Source organism: Microplitis mediator, chromosome 5 (assembly GCF_029852145.1).
Source record: "Microplitis mediator isolate UGA2020A chromosome 5, iyMicMedi2.1, whole genome shotgun sequence".
Lineage (NCBI taxonomy): Eukaryota > Metazoa > Arthropoda > Insecta > Hymenoptera > Braconidae > Microplitis > Microplitis mediator.
The window spans coordinates 26307293-26330209 of NC_079973.1; the positions used below are offsets into that span (position 1 = coordinate 26307293).

General features: G+C 34.1%; 8 protein-coding genes across 9 annotated transcripts; 4 read left to right on the forward strand and 4 right to left on the reverse strand.

Annotated features, from left to right (window-relative positions):
- Positions 1-6: 6 nt before the first annotated feature.
- LOC130668733 (probable 28S ribosomal protein S25, mitochondrial) lies at positions 7-1218 on the forward strand. The gene is made up of 3 exons (XM_057471156.1): positions 7-281; positions 350-456; positions 790-1218. Exons 1-3 carry the CDS (start codon positions 145-147, stop codon positions 1086-1088), a joined length of 543 nt encoding a protein of 180 aa, XP_057327139.1. The 5' UTR covers positions 7-144; the 3' UTR covers positions 1089-1218.
- Positions 1219-1225: 7 nt separating this feature from the next.
- On the reverse strand, positions 1226-3079 carry LOC130668731 (probable RNA-binding protein 18). 2 transcript variants are annotated; one of them, XM_057471155.1, is made up of 4 exons: positions 2898-3079; positions 2717-2814; positions 2407-2587; positions 1226-2325 (listed from the first exon to the last, which is right to left on the reverse strand). In XM_057471155.1, the coding sequence occupies exons 1-4, from the start codon at positions 2901-2903 to the stop codon at positions 2038-2040; spliced, it is 573 nt and encodes a 190-aa protein (XP_057327138.1). In that variant the 5' UTR covers positions 2904-3079; the 3' UTR covers positions 1226-2037. The 2 variants fall into 2 exon arrangements, with proteins under 2 accessions (XP_057327138.1, XP_057327137.1); XM_057471154.1 differs by having other exon boundaries at positions 1227-2325; positions 2407-2617; positions 2714-2814; positions 2898-3078.
- Positions 3080-4766: 1687 nt separating this feature from the next.
- LOC130667506 (uncharacterized) lies at positions 4767-6484 on the forward strand. The gene is made up of 5 exons (XM_057469132.1): positions 4767-4909; positions 5008-5312; positions 5435-5593; positions 5695-6046; positions 6109-6484. Exons 2-5 carry the CDS (start codon positions 5034-5036, stop codon positions 6255-6257), a joined length of 939 nt encoding a protein of 312 aa, XP_057325115.1. The 5' UTR covers positions 4767-4909; positions 5008-5033; the 3' UTR covers positions 6258-6484.
- A 309-nt stretch (positions 6485-6793) lies between these two features.
- LOC130667507 (phospholipase A2) lies at positions 6794-9040 on the forward strand. The gene is made up of 5 exons (XM_057469134.1): positions 6794-7386; positions 8123-8343; positions 8436-8508; positions 8579-8665; positions 8728-9040. Exons 1-5 carry the CDS (start codon positions 7151-7153, stop codon positions 8918-8920), a joined length of 810 nt encoding a protein of 269 aa, XP_057325117.1. The 5' UTR covers positions 6794-7150; the 3' UTR covers positions 8921-9040.
- Positions 9028-12101, reverse strand: LOC130667505 (uncharacterized). The gene is made up of 5 exons (XM_057469131.1): positions 11802-12101; positions 11532-11744; positions 10319-10500; positions 9862-10223; positions 9028-9157 (listed from the first exon to the last, which is right to left on the reverse strand). Exons 1-5 carry the CDS (start codon positions 12054-12056, stop codon positions 9054-9056), a joined length of 1116 nt encoding a protein of 371 aa, XP_057325114.1. The 5' UTR covers positions 12057-12101; the 3' UTR covers positions 9028-9053.
- A 319-nt stretch (positions 12102-12420) lies between these two features.
- LOC130667504 (meiosis-specific with OB domain-containing protein) lies at positions 12421-14586 on the reverse strand. Its single transcript, XM_057469130.1, has 6 exons — positions 14357-14586; positions 13883-14283; positions 13473-13809; positions 13244-13406; positions 12690-12897; positions 12421-12615 (listed from the first exon to the last, which is right to left on the reverse strand). Exons 1-6 carry the CDS (start codon positions 14472-14474, stop codon positions 12421-12423), a joined length of 1422 nt encoding a protein of 473 aa, XP_057325113.1. The 5' UTR covers positions 14475-14586.
- A 359-nt stretch (positions 14587-14945) lies between these two features.
- Positions 14946-18288, forward strand: LOC130667501 (engulfment and cell motility protein 1). Its single transcript, XM_057469128.1, has 6 exons — positions 14946-15218; positions 15330-15623; positions 16018-16866; positions 16951-17388; positions 17464-17770; positions 17847-18288. The coding sequence occupies exons 1-6, from the start codon at positions 15087-15089 to the stop codon at positions 18005-18007; spliced, it is 2181 nt and encodes a 726-aa protein (XP_057325111.1). The 5' UTR covers positions 14946-15086; the 3' UTR covers positions 18008-18288.
- A 537-nt stretch (positions 18289-18825) lies between these two features.
- Positions 18826-22499, reverse strand: LOC130667502 (uncharacterized). The gene is made up of 9 exons (XM_057469129.1): positions 22153-22499; positions 21802-22046; positions 21608-21722; positions 21315-21440; positions 20807-21252; positions 20481-20730; positions 20099-20271; positions 19411-19576; positions 18826-19282 (listed from the first exon to the last, which is right to left on the reverse strand). Exons 2-9 carry the CDS (start codon positions 21972-21974, stop codon positions 19079-19081), a joined length of 1653 nt encoding a protein of 550 aa, XP_057325112.1. The 5' UTR covers positions 21975-22046; positions 22153-22499; the 3' UTR covers positions 18826-19078.
- Between the last annotated feature and the right edge of the window lie 418 nt (positions 22500-22917).

Below are 22917 nucleotides of genomic sequence, written 5' to 3' on the forward strand. Positions count from 1 at the left end.
GTTGACTTGAATTATGTGGAGCACTGACACCAGGTGCGAATCAGTCGGTAAAATCGTACATAACCCCAAGGAGTCGACAGTTTAATTTTTACCACTCGGCATTTAGTTTATAAATAAATAAATAGATAATAAAATCAATCAAGAATGCCGTTCATGATAGGAAGAGCTCCTATAAGGAGAACCTTGAAGTATCTGGAAGCTGGTAAATTATTTCTTAAAAATAGTATTCAAATATTTTCAATTAACCACAACACTCATGGCAAACACCACGAAGGAATAAAGTGATTATTTATTTTTAATATAAAATTTAATTCTTTTATTATTTACTAACGAACAATTTAATTCACAGGGATTTTATTTTCTGGTACGTGCCGCAGGTTCAATACAGGAATCCTAATGTACAAATCAATATTTTTAGAAATATAACTCCATCGCCATTTATTCAGTGCTACTATGGTGCGTAAATGAATATTTTATTTTATAACCCGGGTAAAACATCACGTCCTCTCAAAAAAGTTTTGATACTCGAGTTAGGTGACGTCTAATAATTTTTGGATTTTTTTAAAACTGATAAATTATAAAAAAAAAATATTTAAAAAAATTGCACCTATAGATTTAAAAATTTTCTACACATGCATTTTTTTAGATTTTTTTTTATATTAAATTGTAGAAAAAAAAATCCGAAAGTTAATTGTCTGCGAACTTGAGGATGATATTTAGTTGAAGTATCTAGGGCTAGATGTTGGTGGGGGCTGGCAGCTGATTGATTTTTACTAAAAATAATTTCAGACAATGGCAAAAGAATGCTGATAGACGTCGAGAGTAAGAGCAAGGAAGAAATTTTGGAGCATCTGATAAGAGTTGTAGGGAAATCGAAAGAAGTATTGGAGAAAGAGTTCGCGGCAGCTCAAAAGAAAGCCAACCCAGCGAACTTCGGTAACGAGTGTCCCAGACACTGCATCTGTGAAATACCAGGACAATTGCCATGCTCCGGTATCGTACCGTTGCCATACCACATGAGAGGAAAATACATACACAATCCCGATTTGATGGAAGAAGTTATGAGCAAAAGAAAACAGGAAGCGTAAATGAACTTAAAATATCTTAAATAAATAAGATTTTATATATTAATTTTAGTTGTTATTAAAAATTATTACTACTATTGATCGAAATGCGTATTTAATATTTAATAAATTACTTATACAATAACATTTTTAAGCTTCAGTTCGTAATTTTTTTCCGCTAGCTATTAACATTTTTTTTTTCGTTGAATTTAAATCACATATCAAATAATTATAAATAAATATTGTTCGATATTATATAAATATATATATATATGTAAAATTAATCTCAAAAAATTTGATGTATGAAGACACAGTAGGACGACTTATTAATTCATTGTCATGGATAAAAATCGTTTAAAAAGCCACTAATGATTAATAGTACATTGTGTGACAAGGGATGAAACAGAACGATTTCAGACCAGGGTGGAGGCTGACATCACCCGCGTTTCATCCTGAGTTACACACTAAATTTTTCATGATTACCTGCATTGGAACTTTAAGTTTGTGTCAGCAGCCAGTCAGAGACAAGTTAATTTAAGACCAATGGTGTCATCAACTATTAGCGTAAACATTAATTGTCATTTGCAATTTAGCAGAAACTAAATACTATTTATTGTTCACACTAATTTTTTTAAAACTCAATCACAGTCAGAACTGTCGTTTACGAAAGTAAAATCGATGGTCTGAAATTACTGTTAGATAGATGACAAGTATCAGAGTTTCAATTCCGAAAGTCTTGTCAGCGGGAATTATTTGTTTGTTCCCAAGGGTCGAGACGAATTTGTTTCTACCCTCTGACTAAAGGCATTACAATTTACGCGTTTGCTAATATTTGTTTGCGGCATGGGACTGAAATTCGCTTTTTTTGACTGGCTGTAGATCTATGATAGATTTCGAGACACTGAAACTTGGAGAAGTTTCGATGCTGGTGTCATGAAAATGTATTTACAAGTTGATAAAAATATTGTGGGAACTATCTCCGTGGTTTAGATCTTGAGTACGGACGAGTATGATGATGTCGATGGAGATAATGTTTGCTAGATGACGATGGTTTTGGTGGTTCGGTTTTTTGGTACTGCTGTATCACTGAGTTACCAACCAGGGGTTTGTTTAATTCGAATTCTTCCTCACATTCTTTCATTAATTTCAACTTGGCCTCGATTGCTTGTATAGCTACTTCACGACTTATCTTCTTGTCTTCTTTTTTGGCACCTGACAGGGCTGGAATGTCAATCAGGGGTTTCGTCTTGTCGATTTCTACCTGTGGTCAGTGATAATTTGCTATTAATGTCTGAAAAGTGACGAGTTTAGGAAAATTTTGAACTAGTTTTGCTTAAATTACCTCGGATACGGTGTGAGCCCAGCGAACGATGACATTCTTACACCCTATTTTAGCATTATGAAGAATTCCTTTGGCTTTCTCGGCATCTTCGACAGTCGCATAGGTCACGAAGGCATAACCTCTAGGCTGACCAGCTTGTGGTCCAGACCGATGGAAGAGCAGATCAAACTTTTCGATTTTTCCATATTTTTGAACGATTTTTAATAGTTGGTACCAGTGGGATAAAATAATTTATATTTATTTTAATTGTTCTCGAATAATAACTCGACATATAAATTAAATAAATGAATAAATAAATTACAATACTTACTCATTAATTCGAAGATCTAAATTTCCTACCCACAATCTTCTCTCCTCAAGTGAGTTTGACTTGATTGGATTGAGAGGCAAAGGTAGGTTTGGAGTTTCCTGAAATGTCAAACGGAATTTATTGAATTATGAGACAGTAAATATAACCTTGCAGCGATAAAAATAACTTTTTCGATACTCACAGTCATCGCTGCTGTCCGGAATTGATTATCTTTTTGTTATTGAAAGAGATTCATTGTTCTGTTATGTACTTAGCGTCATTTTCATAATTGAATGAATGGGAAATTTCTAAACTATGTTTACGCTCTTCATTTATAAACTTCGGATGTTCTACACTCAATGAACACAAAGACGACGGTCAGCCGAGAGATTATTTTTAGCAGGAACATCAGCGCCACTGGTGTGCGCTCGCATCATCCCTTTGAATTTTTTTTTACATGTTTTCGAACAAATTTTATAAGAGAGAAAATGATTTTATTTTACTTATTTCCGTGCCTACACATGATTTAGAATTCATTTGATGGCAATTGGACCTCAAAAAAAAAATTTCCTCAGGATCGACCCCTCAGAGGGCCACTTTTGTGTTGTGAGCCGCTGCGAGATGCTGTAACGAATCTCGGGCCGCGAAAAAATTTTTTTCACCGACGATTTGAATTTATTTTAATTATTTCCGTGCCTACACGTGATTTAGAACTCATTTGATGGCAATTGGACCTCAAAAAAAAAATTTCCTCAGGATCGACCCCTCAGAGGGTCAATTTTGTGTTGCGAGTCGCTGTGAGATGCTGTAACGAATCTCGGGCCGCGAAAAAATTTTTTTCACCGACGATTTGAATTTATTTTAATTATTTCCGTGCCTACACGTGATTTAGAACTCATTTGATGGCAATTGGACCTCAAAAAAAAAATTTCCTCAGGATCGACCCCTCAGAGGGTCAATTTTGTGTTGCGAGTCGCTGTGAGATGCTGTAACGAATCTCGGGCCGCGAAAAAATTTTTTTCACCGACGATTTGAATTTATTTTAATTATTTCCGTGCCTACACGTGATTTAGAACTCATTTGATGGCAATTGGACCTCAAAAAAAAAATTTCTTCAGGATCGACCCCTCAGAGGGCCAATTTTGTGTTGCGAGTCGCTGTGAGATGCTGTAACGGATCTCGGGCCGCGAAAAAATTTTTTTCACCACCGAATTGAATTTATTTTACTCATTTCCGTGCCTACACATGATTTAGAATTCATTTGATGGCAATTGGACCTCAAAAAAAAATTTCTTCAGGATCGACCCCTCAGAGGGCCAATTTTGTGTTGTGAGCCGCTGCGAGATGCTGTAGCGGATCTCGGGCCGCGAAAAAATTTTTTTCACCACCGAATTGAATTTATATTACTTATTTCCGTGCCTTCACATGATTTAGAATTCATTTGATGGCAATTGGACCTCAAAAAAAAAATTTCTTCAGGATCGACCCCTCAGAGGGCCAATTTTGTGTTGGGAGCCGCTGTGAGATGCTGTAACGGATCTCGGGCCGGGAAAAAATTTTTTTCACCACCGAATTGAATTTATATTACTTATTTCCGTGCCTTCACATGATTTAGAATTCATTTGATGGCAATTGGACCTCAAAAAAAAAATTTCTTCAGGATCGACCCCTCAGAGGGCCAATTTTGTGTTGGGAGCCGCTGTGAGATGCTGTAACGGATCTCGGGCCGGGAAAAAATTTTTTTCACCACCGAATTGAATTTATATTACTTATTTCCGTGCCTTCACATGATTTAGAATTCATTTGATGGCAATTGGACCTCAAAAAAAAAATTTCCTCAGGATCGACCCCTCAGAGGGCCACTGTGTGTTGTGAGCCGCTGAGATGCTGTATTTTAGGACAGTTGATCTGCGAAAAAAAAAAATTTGCGCCAAGCCGGATCCTCAAATGCCCAATTTTGTGTTGTCCGATAATGTGAGACGATTTGAATACTTGGTTTCGTCAGTATGAATATTATTTCTTTCAAAGTAATATTTTCATGTTATAAACGTTCGAAAAAAAAGAAGGAAACAAATAAATAAAAATGAATTAAACGATCGTGAAATGTGAAGTGCGCAGCGATTGATATTAGCGTTGGGCAATGCCCTCAACGCTGCCCATATAATTATTTTTTCTTCTCTTCTTGCGTGTAATAACGAGAGAGGATTCCCAAAGGTATGTCACTAAAGAACAAGATCGAAAGCGAGCGCATCATATATTCAAACTAAACACAATATTTACCTCGGTTGTAACGGAATAATAAATTTTTTCAGTACAAAACCTAACGGCCTCGCACAGAATGGGAGACGAGGCGGCATATGATAAAAATTCAAAGCATGAAGACGAGCCCGCGTGTTCATTGTACGTGTCCAGAGCCACCAACAGTCATCCTCAGGGTTTGCCGGATGAGTTGTCAAAAGGCGATTTGGAGGAGGCCATACGTGAATCAGAACCATCTGGCAGCTGGAATGTCTCGCAAACATCCTGTGGGTTAATTGTCACATTTTCTCTAGAAGCAGATGCTGAAAAACTTGTTCAACGTGGTAATTTATCCCGTGTCTTCCAAGGATCCATTCAGGTAACTAAATAAATTGTTTACATTCACACCGCTCTGCTGACAATGAAAGGTGACCTCCTTTCAAGTAGAACGAACATAAGCATTAGCAATATAGAAATCTAATCATCTTGAACGAACGACAGGTGGCCCGATTTTCAGCTCGTGACTCGCGCTATCGACAATCAGTATTCTTGCGTGATGTTCCCTGGGCAATACCACTCGAAGATCTCAGCTCAGCGCTGGTCAAGCAGGGCATCAATATCTCCGCGATCGAGAGATGCCGGCAGTATGTCCGGGTTGAGGTGATAAGCGCATTCATCACGCCAGTCATTGGCCTCAGCTCACTCGAGATGATTTATGATCTAGACTTGAGACCGAGTACTTTACTGTTATATTATTTTAGGTACTGGATGCTAGTCAGTATGAACACCTTCTGCGTCAAGGTCTAGACTTCTTCGGAGCCGCGCGATTCAGTGCACTGCCAGAGCGTATCAGTTGGTGGCGACCAAGTGCCAATGGAATAAATGGACCCCATCAGCTGGCAATTATTCCAGGTAACGCTACTGAAGGATCCAACCCCCAGCAACCTGATGGAGTCCTTCAGTGCTACCGATGCCAGGGATTTTGGCACGTGGCTGCTAATTGTAGACATCTTCCTAGATGTGTGCGTTGCGGCGAACCTCATAGCGTTGAATTTTGCTCTCGTCCTCGGAACAATCCAATCTGCTGCCATTGCTCTGGTCCTCATCACGCTGGTATTTAATTTTTATCAATTATCATCATCATCCGGTAATATTATTGTTTTATTATTTAATAGGATTTCGACAGTGTCCAGTGAGACTGCAGCTTCTTAACGCCACGCCAATAAGCATAACTCTGAGCACGAGCCGCAGTGCCCATGATTACGCTCTTAAGTCGAACCTCTCCCAAGGTCAACATGCTGCGACCCCAAATCATCAACCATGAAAAATAATGAGGACTTTTAACACCAAGATCTGATATCTAAATTACATATCATTTAAATAAACGACGACAAGATAAATTTTAAACGATACATATTTTAAAAATGTACTAGATTTTTTTTTTTAATATTTTTTACTCAAATATAAATTACGTGTACCAGTTTGCCATATTTTTTAGTATTAAAAAAATTTATTTATGCTAAATTTATTTACAAATCACGTATGCGCGCTAAGCGAAAGTTGATTTCTCCATAATCTTGTAAAATATAAATTTTTAAATAATTATTATTCATACATTTATCAATCATTAATATTAATATTATATAATTTATATTGCGGAGAAATTTGCCATTTTTTTTTATTGTTGTTCTTCTAAGAGAAAAGTTTCCCATAAGATATCTCACGTGTATCTTCCCTAGAGATTTAACATACGTGCTACTTTTTTTCTACCCGCAGACGCTGATTGTCCCACTTTCGTAGTCCCCACTCGATGAATGAGAAAACGTGGATTTAAAAGTCTTTATCGAGTCAGCCCGGTTTAATAGTCAGCATATTACCTGTCCGTACTATTGCTAGTTTATAAGAAAATCACTCGGAGGAAAATTGACCAGTGAGTGTGAATTATTTATTAAAGTGCTAAGTCGATCCTCAAGGTTTTCTATAGTTGCGATTGCAATGAACGTAATCGCAAATAGTGTAGGAAGGTGACTGACATATTATTGTTCGTGATGTCCAGTGGTAAACTTTGACTAAAGATTTACTTGGAGGAGGACAAAGCGAGCTCTCTTACTCTCGGCATCAGATTTTTAAATTTAAAATGATCAAAGAGTAGGAGTTTTATCGCGAGAGCGGGAGAGCTGAAGGAACTTCCGCGGCGCAAAGACAGTAAGCAGGGACATGAGCTCGGGATTAAAAGTGTTTTTGGTGTTGGAGTTTCTGGCGGCATGGAGTTCAAGTTTATCACAGCCAATATTATTGAAAAATAATTACAAGGGACTGAATGGAGTTTTACCCAGTGGTAGATTAAGTTCCGCCGGTTTAAAACGTGTCGTTTATTTCCATGATCAGACAGTTGCTGTAGTGGACATTAATGAAAATAATGAAATGCTCAAGTGTGATATTATTGAAGTTTAGTAAGTATTTGTAGACATATATGTCGAAATCGAAATTCCTCATATATTTCATTAATGATAATTATTACTTAATAATTTAATTATTCTGTAATCGATAAAAAATAATTTTTGAAAAAAACTTGAGACTGACCATTTTACCCAGTTTAAAATAAAATAAAAATAATTGCCCAGGATATTTGGGACAATGATTTAATCTTTTCACTTATTTTTAAATTTTTTATTCGAATAATTTATTTTGAATTCATATTAATTTTTATTTTACAAAAGAATGATTTTGAGGATCGAGACCAATAGCGGGACTGCTAAGAGAATTTCAAAATTTCAGTAAATAATTTACTTATAAAATAGTGAAATTAAATTTAAAAAATTGTTAAGAGTAAAAAAATTGTCATTTTTAAAAGATTTGTTAAAGGAAATAATTATCGTCCCGCTACTGGTCTCGTTACTCTGCTATATATAATAAAATAAAATTGATAGACGATCGATTGGATAAATCTAATTAGATTTTTTTTCCTAAACCAAAGTGGCATAAATCTCCATGTTGATTTTTCATGAATTTATAAAATAATATCTGTAAAAGTTTGGCTCCATACAGGAATCGCAAATAAATAATTATAAGAAATGTAAATATACAATTGATAACAACAAATATATCAATAAAAATATCACGAAAACCAGAAAAAGGCGATCGATTGGTTTTTCATAATAAAAGTAATAACCAAACATTTATTTTTAGCGAACCAAATGAAGCCAAAGAAGTGCTTGGAAATCTTTCGATTTCGTCTTATCCGACAGAAGTATTATTTTCCCAGATGACGAGTTTGATGTATCGATGTGAGATGTTAGATAGGATCCAAAGATCTCAAGCTAGAGTTAAGAGCACACCCAAAGGAGCCTTTGAACGAGCGAACATGTTTGGCACTCATGCACTTAATTTATTTTCTGGTATATTACCAGGTATAAATGAATACTTAACAATCATTATATCATATAAGTACCGATATAATTAACCTCCAGTTGTGACGATAAATAAATTTCATTTTCTCTAGGTACTAAATGGTGCGGAACTGGAGACATTGCCGATAATTATCATGATCTTGGGTCAGATACTGAAATCGATCAGTACGTACTTGATGTGTTATTTTTTTTTTCTTTTTAAATGTAATAATAATAGAACAATTGTTAATTACAGATGCTGTCGGACTCACGATCTGTGTCCGGTTAAAATTCGCGCGCAACGCAGTCGCTATAATCTTACTAATTACTCGCTGTACAGCAAGTAAGTAATCGGGTGATTAATAACTTATTTGTCATATTTATAATTATATCTTTGTTCTCCAGATCTCATTGTGATTGTGACAATGCATTCTATCAATGTCTAAAGAATTTAGACAGTCCAACGGCCAGTATTATGGGTAAACTTTATTTCAATGTCGTTAAAATCGGTTGTATTGAAGATCTAGCTGAAAATATTAACGCATTATCAAAAATGTCGCCCAGAAGAAGATTCTCAGCTACGCGATTATCGTTTTAATATTTATAAGTAGTTAGTTATCTATGTAAAAAAACAAATATTTATCATTGTCCTTCCATAATATTTATAATTCATTGTTAACTTAGTTTATTTATTTAAATATATACCTGTCACAAGTTGTCCAAGTGCTTTTCTAGGTAGCGACTGACTGGATAGCAAGACTCAAATTACCTAAACGGGGCAGTAAATCTTTCACTGCTTGACTAACTTGTTCTTGAGGATGATTATAAAGATTTCCTGCAACAAATGAAAGCAAGCGACTTATGAAATATTTTTTTTTTAATTAATTAATTAATTGTGAGGTTCCCGTCAGGTTTCTGATAAAAAAAAAATTATTATTAATTCTTTAGTGATATCTACTCTGTAAAAAATCAGGAGTGAATTTGGAGTGATGTGGATTTTATTAAAATTTGAATTCATTCTGAACCGGAGTTTCAATATAAAAATAAACTCCCTTTCAAAATGAATTTTACTCCAAGTAAAAAGAGTCATCAGCTCTGCATTCACTCCAGATTTTATCCGCGTTCACACCGCAAATTTTTTACGGTGTGATAAAAATTTGGTCACTAATAGAGAAAAATTCTAAAGCAGATGCGACCTCGAACGATTTATAATTTTTTAGTACTGGATCTGCAGATGTAGAAGACAGCCGACGATCATCGAAGGCCTGGACTTCTGTCCGGTGACCGGTTGACTCAAATTTGAATGTTTTATTTAAAGAATATAATTAAATTTATTCTAATTTAAAACCATCAAAATAAAAAAAAAATTTATGGAGTCGAACAGTGACATCACAGGAGTTCTATCGACTTGCCAACGGTGCTTACCAGCGCAATATTTTATTTTTATTTCTTTAATTAATAAATGAAATGAAATTAATTAAACGAATCAACATCCAGTCATAATGTTACATAATTAATTAAGATTTTTTATCAACTTACCTAACAGCCATAGAGTTTCTTTTCTCACGTGAACATGTGGGTAAAGCAACAACCTATTAAATAATTTCTCAACCTCAGTAATTGAATATTTTGGATTATAAAAAATAATATTTGCAGCAAATCCTGTTGGTTCGGGTATTAAATTGGCAAGTAATCTCATTGCTGCGGTTATTAATTTGGTGTCTGGAGTTTCTTGATTTATTTTAATCATCAGTAAATCAAATACCGATGATAAAATAGTACAAAGTGTATCACGGCATTCTAATTTTGAAGACAAAAGCGCTAGAACCCAAATACCTGATGAATTATCATAACAACCTCGTTCTATTATTCCTTTAGACATTTCGACAGCTTCTAAATCGCTGAAAAAAATATAAATTTAAATATAATACGATAAATTTATGGAGTAATGACATAATGACAGAGTACAGAGGAGCAATAATGCCCTGAAATTTACTTAATCAATTCGAATCCTTCGTTAAGGCACTGGGTAACTGCATAAATAATTGATGGTAAGATTATTGTGTCACAATCACGCAATAGTGAAAGTAAACGACAGAGACAGCCTTGTGCATATAATGCTTTGAATGCATTTTTACTGCCTCCACAAAGATTACCAACGGTCCAGGCACTTATTTCCTAAAAATAACTTACTCATTAATTTTTTAATTATCACTCAATAGACGGTGATTTGATTAATTTTTATGATACCGAAGTTAGCCGACGTTTAATAATTTTTGGATTCTTTTCAAGACGATAAATTATTTTTGAAAATTGCACCTGTAGTTTTTTCGAGTTTCTACATGTGCATGTTTTAATTTATTTCAAAATTATATCAACTGACAAATGTCTACTACCCAAGTGGCACACTTGGCTTTGTGACAATTATAAGGAGCACAAATTTTCTATGACTCCTAGGACCAACATCTGTAGGTCTTATTTATAAAAAAAAAAATCTGAAAAACGGTTGACTCTGTGGCGAAACCCCAACTATAGAATTTTCCCCAAATAGATTTTTTATAGAATTTCTTAGGCGGAGATCCTGATCAGAATAAAAGCGTCCGATGGGTGTCTGGAGGCGAATGTCAAAAAATTTCTTTCCTTTGAGCTCAAAAAACTTAGTCCAGAAATAGTCAGAATAGCTTCCTAGGACCTCAAAACGTCGAGATCTGATGAAAACTCGATTTTCGAGAATCGGAACGAAGTCAATGACTTCCTTTTTTTCGAAAATTTTAAATTTCTATAGCAGGGAGTTACAAACTTGGCTTTGAGACAAAATAAAATTCGTCTTGTCCTCATGACATCTCAAAGTTCTCAAAGTCTCTGTGCTACTTGGGTACATTCACAATATTTATATTTTTATATATTTTTGTAATTGATTTGTTGAAAAAAAAATCCGAAAATTGTTAATCGTCTACTAAATTCAGCTTCATTAATTTTTAGTTGATAATATATGATACTGAAGTTAGCAGACGTTTAATAAGTTTTGGATTTTTTTTTTAGACGATAAACCATGAAAAAAAAAAATATTTGAATAAATTGCACCTGTGGTTTTTTAAACTTTCTACATGTGCATATTTTTATTTTATTTTTTTGCAATTGATTTGTTGAAAAACGAAAATTCAAAAATTGTTAAATGTCTGCTAACTTTAGGATCATGATAATATTACTAGTAAAGGATTGCTCAAGGTGTCCAGCTGCTCAACTAGATAAGGCCCCGCATATTTACAGAGAGTAGTGCACTGGGATTTATTTCCCAGAGCAATATTGCAGCAACAATGTGCAGCTGCTAGCTCAATGCTGGGTTTGATGCTCGTAAGATCGCGAATCAACGCTGGTATTGAGCCTCCGACTGACAGAAATCCTTTTATATTTTGTTCGTCCTGGAATAAATGACAATTATTATCAGCATCAGCATAAATAAAACAGGAGAACTGTACCTGTATCAATGAATTTTGCAGCTTGATGTAGTCATCAATGGAAAGGGCTTTTTTTCTCAAGTCTTTTGTTTTCTTAATAATCGTATCCAAAGTCCAGGTGTCGTCGGTGGTTATCAATTCTCCTAGAGCTGCTCTACGTTTGTTTTGTTCCTCTGTCCGATGATTTCTTCTCTCCTCTATAGCTGCTTGTCGTAGTTCATCACGAATAACCTCAACGAGGCTCGTTTGCTGCTCAGAAAATTCTTGGTCAGCCATCACGATGTCTTCCTTATAAATCTATTAATAATAAGCTCACTACCAATAATAATTATTTTAATTAATCTTATAATTATAATAAATTACTGCATAAGTTATCAAAGTCTCGTTATTTTGTTTATTATGGAGTCAGATGTACAAGAGCACAACTAAAACTGTCAGCTGATCAGCTGATTATTGGAACTGCGTGCGCAGTTATTATTTTTGAATACAAATTTTAAATCACTGGGTTTTTTTAACAACAAAATTCATTAATTTAATTAATGATACTTATAAAAGTATTAATTAAGTAATTGATTAATTAGAAAATTTAACAATAATAAATTATATAAAATGTAAAAGTATAAAAAATAAAAAAGTAAATTTATGGATTAACATCAGCGGTGTCGTCGTCAAAATTTTCTTGAGAATTTATGACGTCACGAATACGTTTGAGAAACAAAATATTGTAGAGTGATCTTGGGAAGCTTGCTGACGGACCAATGACTTGGAGCTTGGCTTCGACTTGCTCCAGCTTAAATTTCCAATTTAAAGCGCTGCGTTGTTCGAATGTCATTGCCTACAATAAAAGAACACAAGTCATTAGCGATATCATTTAATTTTGCTGCTGGATAATTGATTTTAAAATTTTACTTTGAATTCATCGGGAGTACAGCCGAGAGTTTTTTCCGCGACTTCGCCGCTCAAACGACAGCCAACCAAATAACCGGTTTCATCTTTCAGATTAACTTTTATATAAAAATTTAGGATATTTTGCACTGGACGTCTTCCGTTTCCGCAAGCGCAGTTCAAGTTCATACACGACTCATCGGGTCCAGCTACTAGACGTTTGCACAACGCGCTAAAAAATTTGAATTTAAGTGTGAATATTTATTTAACTGTACAGTCGAACCTTTTTTTACTCGGGTTCCATTATCTTGGAACTTCCCCTCAATCTTGACCCCCACTTCGAGCTACACCGTCTCCACCCAATGCATTTGTGTGTCTGTATATTTATTTATGCATCATACATGCAGATGTAAGAGCGCATGTGTAGAGATTACTTTTTAAGGAAGAAAGGGCATCTGTTAACTAGGAAGTTCCAAGAAATTTCCGCTCTTCTGTAGGCTGACTGACCGAATTAATGGAGTTCGACTGCACTTATTTTATGCAATTAATACAATAGAGAGCTAATTATTATTACATACCATCGTGTAACTAATACTGGAGTATTGACATCATCTAGATTCATTTCTGTAACTTGTCCAAATAAAACGGTGACAAATTGAACCCTCTCGCTATCACGCATTATATTTGCATTGAGTCTCTGAGTTATTTCTTTTATTGTCATAATATTTCTAATTGTTTCAGCTAAAAATTAAATTCTGTGTTATTTTTGTTCATGAAAAACTTAACAATTATTTACAGCACACTTACTTCTAGGAACAATGAATGGATCATTGGGCATGTACTCGGACTCAGTCTTGATGGAGTTTCTGACGATTTCTGCTTTGGGTGTATTTGGATTCTCCGTAATTAAAGTTTTTCTCGTTATAAGAATCGTATTTTTCTTCTTGAATCTGTCAAAAGCAACTTGAATGTCAGCAATAAATAGAACGGTACGTTTGGGCTCCCAATCACCAGATCTCTGGACCCAGTCGTTTTCCCAAAATTTCAAAGCCACTGTGCCGGGATAGGAATCATCAGTTACTTCAAAGTCACGAGTTACCATCGAACGTCCTTCTCTGGTCATTATATTTTTTGATTCCCCAACCTGTAGAAAATTTATTATTTAAATAATAATAATAATCATCAGCTAAATTATTAATCAACAATTAATTACTTACGAAAGTAACGACCACAATAATATCAAAGTACTGGTCTATCAGTGCCTCCATATTTTCCATAATGTATTGGAGACTTCGAACACCTGATACACTTTTCGTGGGGACGCTCAGCAAATTTTCATACTCATTTCGGTCAGAACCGTCATGATTCTGGATCAAGGAGACTCCTTCGTTGACGGTCAGGCTGCAGAGACTGGTCGCCGAGGGGATAAAGGCTTCGTTCTTATCACCTAGCTTTCGCTCCTGGACCTTGGCATTGATCACATCAACGACACTGCCAATGCGAAATGCAGCACTGAGTTTGTTGATGTAATCTGGACTGCCCCAGACAGTTACATTGATCGTGTTGGCAACTGAGTCGCGCAAAGTGAATGTCCAAACAGATCTTTGTCCAGAGCGATCTAGAATAATAAAAAAAAATCATCAGAAATAATAGAAAAAAAAAAATTACTGTTCCAATAAAATGATGCGTACTTTTGTCTTGATGATCAAAAGTTCGAGGATTCTGGCTGGTAATTATCACTCCAATTACTAGAGTGTTTTGAGCATCAGGCTTGAGAGAGCTGATAAGCTGACGATAAACACCAGCCATTGTTACTAATTATTCGTTAATTAAATCTCTGGATTAATTATTTTTTTTGCGAAGAGCTAGAGCTAACGGACTACGAGCTGGATCTTTTGAAGACTGAGTTTTCGATGGTAGCCATCTTGGTGATATTTAAATCCGACGTATCAGAAACCCGCTGAAGGTCCCGACCAATAGAAGAGCAGACTTCTACTGCGCATGCGCGACTTTTAAATAATTTTTCATGAGTGTGAATATAGCAGACAATTGTCCATTTTTTAATTTTATAATAAATCAATAAAATGTAAGTAGAGTAAAAATTAAAAAATTCATATTCAAATATTTGAAAAATCAGTACGCGCGTTTTTTTAAATTTCATTTTTTTATTTAATTCAAATTTAAAAATTGTCTCATGTCTGCTACATTCACACTCGTAGTCGCTTTCTTTGGGCGGATGTCTATGATAAAAATTCCTGATGATACAAATATATATCTATACAAATATACACCTAAAAATGGTGTCACGTTACTATGACGAGTATGACACATTGTCTTTGTCATATTATTAATAATAAATAGCATTGTCATTTAAATAAATAAGTAAAACAAATAGTTGTGCCAAAAAAGTTTAATTATTAAATGTATACGCAAACAATTAAAATGCCAGTGCAAAAAGATTCAAATATTGTTAAAATAGCTGTCCAAATGACAGGACAAATGCCTCAGTTAATTGAATTTAATCAAAAGCAACCATTAACTGGAATAATTCAAGTAAGTTTTCATATTAATATATGTGTATAAATTTTTCATTGATAAATTTATTACAAAATTGTCTCATTACCGCCTATAATAATTAATTAATTTATTTGATTATCTCAATAGGGGTTATGTAACGAGTGGAGTTTGACGGACCCAGAGACGTACTCGTTGCAATTTTCAGAGAACAACAATCAGAACTATATAACTGAAAAGAATAGAAATGAAATAAAAAACGGAAGTGTTTTGAGACTGGAACACTCGCCGAGTAAAACAGCTGGTGATATTTTGCACAAATTAAATAATGGCACAGCTGATGACAAATTATCAGCACTGAAAAAATTGAGTACCCTCAGTAATGATATTACATTTGCACATGAGTTTATCAATAAGCAAGGACTGGCGTTGATAATATCACAGGTAAGTTTATCTTGATGAAATTTTATCTGAAACGTTAAGTTCTCATGCAGGTGATCATGGAAAATCAGCTCAGAAAGCTTGAAAACATTTTTATTGGCAAATTTTTGGGCTCTTCGAGCTCAAAAAATGGCTACGCCGGCATTATATACATTTCACTGAAAAAAAAATCTCTATCGGTTGACCCTGTGGTCCAGCCCCGAAACTTCCCGCAGTTTTTGAGCTCCTTGGGCTTACAAAAATTGTCAGATGTCTGCTAAGTTTACTATCATCGATTTCAGACTGCGAGTGATGTCAGCCAACCTCACTCTGGTCTGAAATCATTTTGCTTCATTCCCTGTCACACAATATACTATTATTTATATGCATCATTAATAATCAAATGAAATTAATTTAGATTGAATCAGGAAAATATAAAACTGCAGCATTGGCATGTGCGCTCCAATCGTTCGTCGAATTAATGGATCATGGGATAGTGTCCTGGGACATTTTAGAGCCACCGTTTATCAACAAAGTCGCAAGTTATGTCAACAATCAATCAGTATCTCAAGATACGAGTGTAATTGAGGCATCTCTTAGTATTCTAGAGAATATTGTTCTGAATTCATCTGGCAAGTACAGTTTAGTTGAAAAAGAAGTCACATTCCCGAACCTTGTGATGCATTTGCAAAGTATGTCACCGCAAATTCAACAGAACACGATAGCTTTAATAAATGCCCTATTTTTAAAAGCTGATTTAATAAAAAGACGTGCGGTAGCAGCAACACTGCAGTCTAAACAAGTGCGCAATGTTTTTTTGACAAACGTTATCCAGTCAACTGGGCAAGTTGGCACTGAGATGGCACATCAGCTCTACGTTCTGCAAACGCTGGTACTGAGTTTACTAGAGCAACGTATGATGACCAAAATGGACCCGCAGGACCAGGACGCTCATGATAAAATAAAAGAATTGCGTCGTATTGCCTTCGACACTGAGGGTAACGTCAGTGGCAGTGATGTTGCCGCACGTAAACAAGGATTATTTGCCAAAGATTATAAAAAATTGGGCTTCAAGTATGACATCAACCCGGCGTTAGATTTTACCGGGACACCTCCTGGTATGCTGGCGCTTGATTGTATGATTTATTTCGCTAGGAATCATACCGAGTCGTACACTAAAGTTGTTCTGGAACATTCTTGTCGAGCTGATGAACATGAGTGTCCCTTTGGTAGGACAAGTGTTGAACTTGTCAAATTATTATGTGAGGTAATTTATTTATTTATTTATTAATTACTTCCTGGTCATTGCTGAATAATTATAAATTAATACGACAACGAATTATTTTTCTAGGTATTGAGAATTGGAGAAGCACCAAGTGAACAAGGGCAGTCATATCACCCAATGTTTTTTACTCATGATCATCCATTCGAAGAATTTTACTGCGTGTGTATTGTGCTGCTGAACAAAACCTGGAAAGAAATGCGGGCTACTACTGAAGATTTTGTCAAAGTATTTTCCGTAGTGCGCGAGCAAATAACACGCGCACTTCAGTGTAAGCCGACGGGCCTTGACAAGTTTAGGAACAAATTGCAGCAGTTGACGTACTCGACTATCACAAATTTGTGGCAACAGGAGAGAACCAACAGGGAAGAGTGGGAAAGTCATGCTAAGCCAATTGTTGAATTGCGTGAACAAATAACACCGGAAATTCTTGAGCTTATCCAACAGCAACGACTGGGTTTTCTTGTTGAAGGCACGAGATTCACCAAGTACAGTGCCAGGGGTCAGGTAATTGTCAGATAATTAATAATTAGTCATAAGATATCAGAAGTGATTTTACAAAATTATTTAAAATTTGTGTAGAGAATAAAAGATAAATTTTGGTATGTCCGTTTGTCACCAAATCACAAAGTATTTCATTACGGCGATTGTGATGAAAAGTCAGTGCCGACTATTGATGACCTGCCGATGAAACTCGCTGTCGTCGATATCCGTGGACTTCTTATTGGCAGAGACTGCCCACATATGAAAGATTTACAAAGACGAAAGACAACTCATCAGTTGGCATTTTCGCTGGTTCTAGATTCTGTTGAAATATCGAATTTAGATTTTGTGGCACCAGATGAACAAGTTTTTGATTACTGGACTGATGGTATTAATGCTTTGCTTGGTATGTTATTATTTTTATTTAGGTATTTACTATAATAATTTATCATTATCAACTTATAATTATGCTATTTGTTTAGGTAATAAAATGACAAGTAAAGAGACTGAAAATGATTTAGAAACTCTATTGTCGATGGACATTAAGCTGCGATTACTCGATGCCGAAGGCATTGATATTCCTCAAGACCCCCCACCAATACCAGAACCACCACCAAATTATGATTTTTGTTTTGAACTTTAAGATATTAATTATTGTTTACAATTAATAACTAAGCACACGTGGTATAGGTTACGTGATTTTAAATAATTATTTATTATATGAACAAATTTTTATACATTTTTGACGTATCATTAATTATTATTATTATTATTAAATGGTAAAAAAAAATAATTTCAAATTTACTTCCGGTGTAAAACTAACACTTGCAAATATGACAGTCAAGAATTTCAAGTGAAATTTTTCAAAATTATAAATTAAAATCTGGATTTATAATTTAATGTGAAGACATTATTATTTTTTTTTATTCTCTGAATTTTATTTTGACTTTTATTCATTTTGAAAAATGTCAGCAATCGTTAACTTTTATAAAAAAAAAATTCATTAAAAATGTTCATATTAAGTTATAAATCAAGTATATTTGTATATAAATTTTTGAAAATTCTACTCGAAATTCACGTTTTTTTTTATACATTACAATTATTCATAATAACTCATTGTAATTTTCTACAACAATATTTATAGATCACATTTTCTTACCTCTGTCAGCAGTTAATTCCAAAGTGATAAGTAACGCTTTGTTTATTTTTTTAAACTGGGAAAGATGCAGTATATTTTACCAAAGATATTAACTAAGCGTCAAGTTAAATTTTTTCTTAAGCATTTTTATTTATCGATAAAAACAATAATAACTTTTTTCTTTTACTACTGATAAATATTTACATTGCAAATATTAAACTTTTTTTTTTACATAATATATATATTTGTATTTTCATATTTTATAAATATTAAATAATTAAATAATATCCAAATATTATTATTATAAACTAAGTATGTAATTAACTTATATATTAATTTACTCATTTTGTCAGTATTTTTAAATATTCAAATTCACATTAATGATATTATTATTATAATCATAATAAATTATATATATGATAATTATTAATTGTTGTGCGTGTGTTATATTTTTGACTCAGTTTGTAGCATTTAATTAAAACTTAATTATTATTGACAAAAATGATTTATCTTGTGGTACTTAGCGGTAATAAAGTGAAAAAAAGTAATTGAAGTGAGTAAAGAAAGTAAAAATTATTACATGGCTTCTTCAGATAAAATATTGTAATGCTGCGGGTCAGTGGCATAGTGATCAGGTGGATAGAGAAAGAATTCAATAAAATTGAGCACTGGTCCACGACTAAATGGATTAGAGTATTTACCCTTTTTGTCACGTAAGTACGAGTATCTCTTGTAATTAAACATTTCGTTGGTTGTTAAATTCATGCATGCGTGCAGTACCTAAAATATATTTAAATAAACACTAAATATTTGAATATAAGTAAAAATGAATAGAGAAAAAATATTTAACATTTAATTAAAAATGTTTAATTTTCTTTCTGTAATTGTGTAAAACAGTATTTGCTTACTGATGTGCATGTTAGTATCCAACCGAGTCCGCAAAAAACAAGCGCCTCTATCAGACCCAACACGTACATCAATTGCAATCCTTCAATTGCAATACAATAACACGCAAAGTAGAGCGTGAATGAACAATTTATCGCCACACACATTACGAATAGAAAGAACCACATTCTGCAAAATTATATGTATTGAGTATAAGTAATTCATATATATTTATCACTACTATATAGTAAAAAATGTTGTATAGATAATTGATAATCAGAATTTCTAATCCATTTATTTAATTGCACTACAAAAATATAAATAAATAAAATAAAATAAATATAATAAAGTTTATGTGAAAAATTTTGCCAACTGACAGAGAAATTGATAGAAAATTTTATGTAAAATAAAAAAAAATTTTAAATGTCAATTTGACGTAAATGGTCTGGGTTAAAAAAAATTGTGATTTAAATACAAAATTTTTTACTGCACTAATTTTAATTAAAATATTTTACTTTCTAAAAAATTTTCAGAGTAATTGCTATTTATAAAAAAATTTATCACAAGCAAATAGAAGAAGAAGAAAAGTTTTAATAAAACATTCATAAATAATTTTATTTTAAATTCTCATGACTTAAAAAAATTTTAATTGATATTTTAAGCTGTTTAATTTATTTTGCTATAATTAAAGTGATAAAAAAAAACACTTACCTGTTTCGTAAACCGACACAATTGTAAATAAAAGGACAGTGATGATCAAAATATGTGACACAGCGATTGCAAATTCTACAGTGCTTAGCTCTTAGTGGTCTAAAACATCTGCAACTATGGCATAAACGTGACAAAATAACATTTCTTTTTTTCCATTTATCAAAATACGGAATCTATAAATAATAAGAAAAATTTACCATATATATGTATATTAATTTTTAATTACAAATATACTCTGGCGGATTCAATTTACGGTAAATTTACCGGCATTTAAAATTTATCACCGCAATTTATGTGAAAATAAATAATTATACTGCAAGTTGCGGTAATTTACAATAAATTGGATTCGCCAGGGGGTAAATAAATAGTAAAATAAAATTACCTGTTTAATGGCTCTATAGTAAGTATCACTATTCTGAGGTACGTAACCGGGATCACGTCTATTAGCGACGATCCATGACAACCACATCAAAATATTCCAATAAATGAAACAATAATGACTACCGCGTAAAAAATTCCACGTCAGAGGTAGACATTTAAGTAGATACATTGGATAGCCCCATAATAAAACAGATCCCATAAATAATAGCAATGGCCCTTTACTGTTTCCCGCTCCGCCAAATAATAGTGCCCTGTTTAATAAATTTTTTCCTAATGCAATCATAAAATTAAAATTCATCCTGATTTATTTATTTAAAATATATTTACCAGAGCTCATTTATTGGCGGTACCCATCGTGACCGTCGTTTCTGTTCGTTCTCCAGAATCGCAACGACTTCTGAGTGACGGTGACTTTTGGCTAATTGTAGAGGCGTTTTGCCATTTTTGTCGCGTGGTCCTAATTCTATTTTACTTTTTTCGCAGAGTATTTTTACGCAGCTAACGTTCCCTGATAAACACGCCAAGTGCAGTGGTGTCGAGCCAAAGTAATCGGGCTTCTGTAAATCAACTCCGCTGTACATCAGGAGACGAATTAAGTCGGGGTGGCCTTTGTAAGCAGCCCAGTGTAGTGCAGTGTCCCCATTAATGTCTGTCAGATGACCTAGTGCACCAGAACCGAGGAGAAATGCCGCCGTTGCAAATTTACCGAACATACTTGCCGTCATCAGAGGCGTCAGGCCTTTGAAGTCTGCCGTGTTCACGGCCACCCCTGCCTGCCAAGTCATTGTTTTTAATTATTTAAAATATCAGCGGTAAATCTACTCTAAGTATTTACCTTCAGAAGTATTTGGACGATAGCACTGTGACCTTTCCTGCATGCCCAGTGAATTGGTTTGGGTCCTTGCGTACCCAGACAAGATAAATCCACTGGTCCATTTCTTTCAACTAGATACCGCATTACCTAATAATTTAATAATCAATTAATTATTTCATTCATTGAATAGACAACAGGAATGTGCAAATAAAATTTGAATTCAATAATTCGCGAGCGCGAATAGTTGAGATGAATTCAAATATGGAAGTAAAAATAATTAGCGTATCAATAAAATATGTAAATCATTAACTGACTTCGACATTGCCATCTAATGCTGCCCAATGAGCTGGTGTGTATCCCCATTTATCACGAACACTCAGGATACTCAATCCGTTTTTTTCAACTAATTCTTCAACGGTTTCCGTGTCTCTGTATCGATATTTAAACAAAAAAAACCGATAAAATATCAGGTAATAAATATGTAATGATTATTTTCTAAAATAATTACCCGGCACGAAGAAGTTCAAAGATTCTTTTGGTTTCGTCTGTAGGATTTTGTCCAGTGGTCGCTTCGTCAGCATAAATATTTTCGTCAGGAGTGTTTCTTTCTCTTGTGACATTTCTTTTGGTCATATTTGCGTTGTGAGTTCCGATTGAATTGTTCGATAGATGCCCGACCATGTCGGGGTCTGGACTTAGCTCCCATACTGAGCGTGCAGCACCTGGCCCTGTTACAGGGCTAATTGGGTACACCTACGATTGAAATCAATAAAATTATGGTACTGCTTAAATAAATAAATAAATAAATAAATTCACCCCAGGAAAATTGAGGATCTTGACAGAAAACTTGATTATTTACCTTGTAAAGCGTTGTCAGGTCCGTCTTTGATCACTTCGTCACAACCTATCCGCTGTAAAATATGAGGATCTCGAGTTACTTGATTACTTATTGCTATAAGTCACTGACGAGTTAAAAATACGTGAGCTAATCATATTTTAATCGGCCTGACCAAACGAATCTATCACTACTTTTTTAACGAGATCGATTATTTAGTTCACTTGTTGATGTTTACTATGATCTATTGTTAGATATTTGAATTGTCAGGGGAATAATTGTAATAATGATATTGTTTTTTTATGAGAAGGTAATAAATAACGAGTAAGAATTGTTTGGTCTGTAAAAATTTAGCACAATGCGCGTTTTAATTGGACTTGCGCAATCAAATCAATAATTTTACCCTCTCGAAACGCTTGCGTACATGATCTACCCTCATTTTATGTAAATATATAGATATATATACAGGGAGTGAGGGTAGTATAGATCACTAGGTGACATACTTTTGGGCGACTAGATTCTAGAGGAATAAAATAAATAAATATGAACTTTTCAAGGCCAATAGCTCTCCTGCTGACTCCACGGCTTCCCTTAATTACTGTTGTAATTTTTCTTGTGCAGGGGGTCATCCTGAACGCGCTTGAGCAATTGTCGTCGTATAACTCCATATTTTCATATTTCCAACTTCCCGCTGAGCAAATTGAGCATTTTAAAAGAAAGGGGAAGTTTTTGGTTTCGGTCCGATTTTCGAAAAACGAATTTCTAACAGATCTTAAAGTTTCGACGTTC